The sequence below is a fragment of the Rhododendron vialii genome, chromosome 1a (assembly GCF_030253575.1).
Source record: "Rhododendron vialii isolate Sample 1 chromosome 1a, ASM3025357v1".
In the NCBI taxonomy this organism is placed as follows: domain Eukaryota; kingdom Viridiplantae; phylum Streptophyta; class Magnoliopsida; order Ericales; family Ericaceae; genus Rhododendron; species Rhododendron vialii.
This window is the reverse complement of record NC_080557.1, coordinates 30,686,242-30,693,796: the sequence shown is the minus strand read 5'-3', so window position 1 is coordinate 30,693,796 and position 7,555 is coordinate 30,686,242. Positions and strand designations below refer to the sequence as shown.

The 7,555-nt window shown below is 47.5% G+C and overlaps 1 protein-coding gene across 1 annotated transcript; it reads right to left on the bottom strand.

The window, feature by feature from the left end:
* Positions 1-329: 329 nt before the first annotated feature.
* Positions 330-1,635, bottom strand: LOC131330449 (uncharacterized). Its single transcript, XM_058364032.1, has 2 exons — positions 1,393-1,635; positions 330-1,124 (listed from the first exon to the last, which is right to left on the bottom strand). The coding sequence occupies exons 1-2, from the start codon at positions 1,633-1,635 to the stop codon at positions 330-332; spliced, it is 1,038 nt and encodes a 345-aa protein (XP_058220015.1).
* Between the last annotated feature and the right edge of the window lie 5,920 nt (positions 1,636-7,555).

The window sequence follows — 7,555 nt, the reverse complement described above, 5'->3', positions numbered from 1 at the left end:
GTAATAATTAGTTTATCTGCTTCTTGCCTGGCCTGGAACTTTCCTCTAATTGGCCAAGGCAATGGTTTGGTTTGATGATAGGCGGCCTGAACTTGAGGCCCTTATGAATTTTGCATAGTAGGAATTACGGCCTCTGTTCCGGCCTTTGCCATAAAATCTCACAATGGTTTGTTAGATTGAATTTTCCCAAAGTCTCTCATCTCCCACATAGTAGGATAGTGATGCTTTAGGTACTTTCCATTTGTTAAATGCTTAAACAGACCGCCATTTAGGTCCATAAGAAGATAGACATTACCTCTAAGGACTTGAGCAATCTGGTAAGGTCCTTCCTAGGTCGGAGACCACTTGCCATATCTTGGGTTCTTTTCCCCTAAGGGGAAGACTGCCTTCCAAACCAAGTCACCCTCAGTAAAGCTCTTTTTCCTTACACGTTTGTCATAAGATCTAGTGACTCTTCTTTTCTGAACCAACATATGATCAAGGGCTGCAAGCCTAACCTCGTCCAAGTCCTCAAGCTCCATCAGCATGACCTGAGTATAATCTGCAGGAGTGAGGCCATTTTGATATGCTATTCTTGCTGACTTTACTGCTACCTCCATTGGTAGGACTGGATCATGCCCATATACCAACATATAAGGAGTTATATTGGTGGTTTCCTTCTTTGAGGTTCTATAGGCCCATAAGGCCTCAGAAAAAAATTCATGCCAGGCCCTTGGATTGTCTTCCACCATTTTCTCTATAATGTTAACAAGAGTCCTGTTGGTAGACTTAGCTTGGCCATTTCCTTGTGCGTAATAAGGAGTAGAGTTGGAGATAATAATATGTTGCTGTGCAGCAAAGTTGACTACTTGTTCTCCCATAAATATTGTACCCCTATCTGCAACCAAGTGTTCAGGTAGTCTAAACCTATGGATGATTCTTTCCTTGATCACCTTGATTACCTCTTGTTGATCCACAGACTTTAATGGTACTGCTTCTACCCACTTGGTAAAATAGTCTGTGGCTACCAAGATGTAAGTATGATTTCTTGAAGAGGGCGGATAAATTTTTCCAATTACGTCAAGGGCCCAACCTCTAAATGGCCAAGGTTTGACCACAGCATGATAATCAGCTGCAGGAACATGCTGGATTGGGCATGAGCTTGGCATGGTTAACATCCTTTAGAAAAACAAATACAATCCTCTAAGATGGTTGGCCAATAGTATCCGTACCTTCTGATTAGCCATCTCATCTTTATTCCAGATTGATGGGCGCCACAAATTCCTTCATGGACTTCACTCATGACCCTCGTGGCCTCGGGGTGCCCTAAACACCTTAAAAGTAAATCATCCTCAAAGTTTTCTTGTATAATTCATCACCCATGAGGATATAGCTCATAGCCCTTCTCCTTACCTTCCTAGGGGTTCTGTGATAAGGCCTCTTTAGGAAGGAAATAATAGGTGTACGCCAATCATTTTCTAATTCATCATTTGATTCTTCACCTGTGAAGTCAGAAGTAAATACCTCCAGTCCTAGACCTCTCCTTCTAACAGAAGGTAACAACCTCTTTTGGACTGTGATGATCTTGTGGATTGTTTCTGGAGCTAGCTTCAGACTTGTTGAGGCCTGAGCCAAGCTGTTGGCTTCAGTGTTCATACTCCTTGCAACGTGTTTGACAGTTACATTATCAAAATCTTGAATTAATTGCACTGCTGCCATATAATAAGGAGCCAAGTCCTCACTATAGCATTTGAACGTTCCTGCCAAGTGATTGATTACAAGGTTTGAATCCCCAATAATTTTTACTTCTCTGGCCTCTAAATCTCTAAGGATCTCAAGGCCTATAACAACTGCTTCGTATTCAGCTTGGTTATTTGTACATGGGAAATCAAATTGAAAGGACAATTTAGTCCTCAGGTGTAGACACCCCAATCTGACTTCCCGATCGTTTTACTTTCTTCTTCGGTTTCTTGATTCCCCGATGATGAATCAGGTCGAAACAGTCTCGAGAACTTGGAATGGCTTGAGTTTGGCATGTGAGGAACCCATCCTTAGCCCTTAAAACCTTTAATCAGAACCTGGACCTTGGTCTGAATGTCGCGCGACAATCTAGGACCCTCGCGCGATGGTTCGTCTGCCAGGTGGTGGTCAAAGTCAAAGCTTTGACCATTGACCATCGCGGGGTTGGCTGGACCCTCGCGCGATGGTCTCACTCCATCGTGCGATGGTCAACACCTGTCATTTTCACCCAGATTGCGTGGTGGTCAGGAGGCTGCAGGCCTATGTGACCCCGTTTTCTCGGCTGAACAGCGTTCTGGGGGGGGGGGGGGGGGGGGGGGCTCCCCTTGCACCACCTCACCCCCCATTCTCCCATCACCTTTGCCACCCACTCCTCCACCAAGCATTTGTAACCAGCATTGTTGGCTGGTTACAAGGCCTTGGTTAGCCATCCACTAACCCTCTTCTCCTATAAATACCCTCCCTCATGCTTCCTTGCAAAAGGGTTACCAAGCTCTCTCTAAGAAAGAAGAAGGCAAACTCAAGCACAAGCATCTCACACCATTCACTCCCACATAATCACCCTCTAAATCTCACCATCTCATCATTCAAGCCATCTCCAAGACACTCAAGCAAAGGTATAATATCTTTCTGCTCACTGTTCGAACCCCTGAGGGGGGCTGGCAGGGTCAAGGCTGGTAATCGATACCAGTTCTGGCCCTAAAGCTGGCAGGGTTTCAAGAGCCATCACCTGGAAAACCCTCGCACGATGGTCCCATACACTCGCGCGACAATTCTGTCTGCGTGAGATTGGACCACGTGGGGAAGGGGTCCTGGTCTTTGAGTTTCTTTTTGTGTTTTTAGTCATTCCTTAAGTCTTTCAAAAAGTACTAGCTCACTGTTTTGCATGTTGAAAATCATTCTTTAGCTTAGTTAAAGCTCCTTTTGGTTTGGAATGCTCTTGGGATCCCCCTGAACATGTCTCAGAGCCCTAAGTATGCAAAGCAATTCCTGGAAGTCCAGTCTGAACAATCGCGCGGCTGTCTCAATCTGTCGCGCGATGGTTCTCTCTCTTTCAGGGACTGCCCTTGCATGAGCAACCTGGCCTTGGCCTCTGTTTAGACACCCCCACTGTTTAGGGGTTGCATTTTCATAATATTTCCATCTGTTGGCTGTAATATTGTTTACTTTCAAGTACCCATAAACTGTTTGGTTTGCACCTGGGTGAGCACTGGTCCTTCCAGAGCCCAGAAGGGGGTGAAATTCAAACTATTGGTAAAGCGTCAATACTCGCGCGAGTATATGGTTATGTCGCGCGATGGTTCGCTTGCATGCGGATGAACTCACGCATGCAAGCTGGCTGTTCGTTTGTGCCAAAATCATACACAGCGCTGTTTTGATATATGATCAACGTTTTGAACTTCATTCCATTTATTACTTGTCATCTCACTAACCCATGCCATATCTTATCACATCCTGCAAACATGTTACAGTTTTAATCCCCTTAAACTGTTCCCCCGCCCTAAATGGCTAAAAATTGATTAATAAAACAGAATCGCAAACAAATATCTTTCGCAAATGCCTAAGTAGAGACCGATCTCCGGATTGGGCGAGAGGGGTGCCATAAAACCCTTCCCCTCTCGTAACCTGACTCCCGAACCCAGATATGGTTATGACGGATCAGTTCCTTAACTTTTTCAAATCAAACAGCGCGGCAAGTGCTTCGAAATACGGTTCCTTGGGTGTCGGACCTTCAAAACCCGAGTGGCGACTCTGTATTTCGCGAGCGCTTGCTTCCCCGCTCGCGCTCCCTCGACCCGGGCCCCCTTGCCTCGTGTCTCGGAATCCGGAAATTCCGAAAACGGGCACGCATGCCCACAGTGGCGACTCTGCTGGGGAGCTTACCAATATTGGTCTATGTTTAGATTTCAATACACTTGAAGAACGATTCCACAAAAGTTTGTCAAAACGGTGAGCTTCGCGCTGCCGAAGGTTGGAATGGCGATTTAACGGGACCTCGTGTCCGGCCAATCCAATCTGGGACTTTTCCGATCATTCTCTCGTGTAGTTTCTTCTAAGCATTGATTAAATAAAGTGAGCCAAATTTGAAAAGGGTGTTTGCGAATTCGCGATTCTATTTTTATTAATCAACTTCTTTAGCATCTCCATTTGCATCGATGTGGGATAAGCCCCGTTGGATCGTTTTGGCAATCCGGCACGGTTTACCGGAGCCCGGGGACCCCGAATGACCAACAACCTTCGACGATGATGAGTCATTCTACCGTTCGATTGTTGCTCTGCGATTACGCGGGCAGTGGGAGGTATATCTTGGCTCTAGTCCGAGGAACCCGTTACAAGCCAAAACCAGCCTATGCATATACAAAGCACTAGAACTCTCCAAACTAGGACAGGTACCTGCAGGGTAAGATCTACTTGCATCTAACCCCCATATATTGTCTACGTGTTACTGCTTTCCCTATTGCATGCACTGTACATACATACCGTTTTGCGTAGGGGCATGTTTAGGGCGGCTTCTAGGTTGTCTCTCTTTCGAGTCTATCTTATGTTTATTAGGACGCTACTAGGTCCGATGAAGAGTCATGCATCTTCGCGGTGCATGTTGCTAGATTTTCAAAAGTCCTAGGATCAACAAGACTTTGGGAAATCAAAACTTTCTAAGTCCTTGGCCATATCCCGATTGAAGTCTCAAACAGAAAACAAGGAACGACGAAGAGAATGCCGTGATACTCACACCCCCCTGGTTATCGTGCACAGCACGTACACCGCTCAGGCTATGGCACTGTGCTGCCTACGTCGCCCCGGTTAAGGTGTCACGTCATTCACCCCGAGTTATTCCAAGTTCAAAGTTGAAACTTCAAGAACGGAAAAGTCAGAGGCTTAGGCTATTTTTGACATCTCTTAGTATTATTCGATTCAAACGAGGACACGCTCTCAAAAAGAAATCCGAGGATTTTGGCAGTGTCCGAACATCATGAGACAGACTCGTCTGTAGTCTTAGAGTCTAAGGGCGACACAGACGACGATGGCTGCTTTATCACTTTGAAGTCTTTTGCTTAGAGTAAGGTTGCTGCAGGGCCCTTATCGAACCTTTTCTTACAGCAAAGCAAGGCAAAGTAGGATTCTGAACCATTGCGCCGCCAAGGAAAGTATCGAGGCAGAAAGCCAAACCCACTTGGGAACGTCTGCATCAGAATTCCGTTCAAAGGCTAGTCAGGTTGCAAGCTCAGTCAGTCACAACGGAAGACTCTCCGTGTTCCCTTTTGGCCGCTTTACGATCAGGATCACCGTCAATTCTCCAGGAAATTGAATCTCCGGCGTCACCAACCTCCCCATCCTCGTCAAGCTCATCCGGGACCCCCATTATGGCAGATCATCCGCAACCACTGAGTCTCGAAACCATGCTCATGAACATCCAGAACAGCATCACCACCATGCAGCAAAGGGGTGCTCAGACCGATGCAAATCTCACTAGGCTCAATGACCTTATCAACACTCGTCTTCCGCCAGCTGCAGAAGTGGGAGGTGAGGTCGATGAGGACGACCATGCGGAACCGGTCTTTGTTGAAGACCCTAACCATGCGGGGCGGATCATAGTTCAGCCCAACCCGAGAGAGGCTCACCCGGAGGCTGCGAATCTGAATCTCGCTGTGGCAAGACCCGTTCTGGATCCTAACATGACTGCTCTCATGGCAAAGATCGTCAAGCTGGAGGAATCTGTGTCCAAGTCTGAAAAGATCAGCGCCGGGGGAATTGATTTAGATCGCCTTTGCTTGTATCCTAATGCTAAGCTCCCCGACAAGTTCAAAATGCCCGATCTCGCCAAGTTTGATGGGAATGGCGACCCGAAGACTCATCTCTATGGCTACCATGCCGCCATGAAACTCTTGGCTGTTGAACCCGAGGCCATGTCCCAGCTGTTCCCTCAGACTCTCTCAGGACCCGCATTTCACTGGTTTTTGTCGCTCGACATCGCTAAAAGGAGGACGTGGGAGGATATCGGTGCTGCGTTTATTTCGCAGTATAGTTACAACTCCCAACTCAAAATGACAACCCGAGAGCTTGAGTCCACGAAAATGGAAGCTAAGGAATCCTTTGCGGATTTTGTCAAAAGATGGAGGACGAAGGCTGCTCAGATGACCGATCGCCCGAGTGAGAGAGATCAGCTCCGAATCATCTCTCGCAATCTTCAGCCTGATTATGCTAGGCATTTAGTTCTCGTCCAAGCTTCCTCCAACTTCGATACTTTCTTCGAATCTGGGTTGGCCATTGAGGATGCGCTACAAAGCGGGATCCTGTCAAGAGGGGAGTCTTCTAATCCTTCGAAACCAAAGCCTCGGGTCTACTCAGGAAACACCAATGCGTTGTTTGGCAGTGGGACATCTTCCAACACGGCAACTAGCGGCGCTAATGCTTCCTCTTCCAATACAACCAATCGCGTCGCTGAGATTAACCAGGTGCAAACCCCACAAAATAACCGGCCCCGCGGTCAGTCCCGCAGTTTCTCTGCGTTTGAAGCTCCACTGTCATCTGTCATGGAAAAGTTAATCCAGTCAGGGCATCCGAAACCCCTTGACCCGACTCCTCTGCCTAAGAACCCTTCACCCAACTTCAAAGCTAACCTTTATTGTGCCTACCACCAAGGGGTTGGACATCTTACGGACTTCTGTTTCCGCCTCCGACATGCGATCCAGGATCTCATAGATGAAGGAACTCTCCATGCTCCACCTCCACCAACCCAAAAACCAAACATCCTTTCCAACTCCCTGCCAAAGCACAATGCTGCTCCCCGCATCAACCAAATATCCATCAGCTCCACTCATATCAACCCTAGCTCCACTATATTCAACCCCACTGACCATATAACCTCAACAAACCAACCCAGGCCGGTCGTGCCTATCCCTTCTCAGCCCGAAGCCGAGATTTCCTACATCCATCTTGAAGAAGGACAGTCGTCCAATCCCGATGTGCCTCTCGCACGCCTGCAAAATGGAACGTTCGTGTTCAATGCCTCCATCAGCGAACTGTTTCACCAGTCCATTCCTTCCGTGCAGCTCAACTCTGCTTCTTCCTTAGACAGCCCGTATTTTGATGTGACGGATCCAAACTCCTCTCCAAATTTGATAAGCCGCTTTAGGTCTGCTATCCCTTTTCTACCGGAACGGCAGGTTGATATGCAAGCAGTAGGATGGGCTATAGCCGATAATGATGATTATGCAGCCCCCATAATCAATGAGTGGACGGAGCTAGAGATGGACGGTTTCCCCCAGAACCCCGAATATGTCCCATTTAACCATGCTTGGTATGACGCCTGGATGGCTAATTATGAGGCAGGCATGCTGGACCCTTTGGATGGATTCTCTTTGAACATGCTTTTTCAACAGCCTGAGCCCGTTCTGCCTGAGGAGGAGTACTATTGGGATCCCGAGCCCGCGTGGCAGTTTCCATTAGAATTCGACCTTAATCCTCCGCAAGGGTATGCTCTGCCCGATCACGAGATTCAATTCATAGAAGAGGGTCTCGTTCAGGAGGAAACTCGCGTCTTGGGGGAATGCTTTCT

What these genes read in the sequence shown, in the direction of transcription:
- LOC131330449 (XM_058364032.1), bottom strand. Translation starts at nt 1,635, where the DNA reads ATGAACACTGAAGCCAACAGCTTGGCTCAGGCCTCAACAAGTCTGAAG. An exon ending in ATCACAGAACCCCTAGGAAG is followed by an intron (nt 1,125 to 1,392) that starts GTAAGGAGAAGG and finishes TGCCCAATCCAG; the next exon opens with CATGTTCCTGCAGCTGATTA.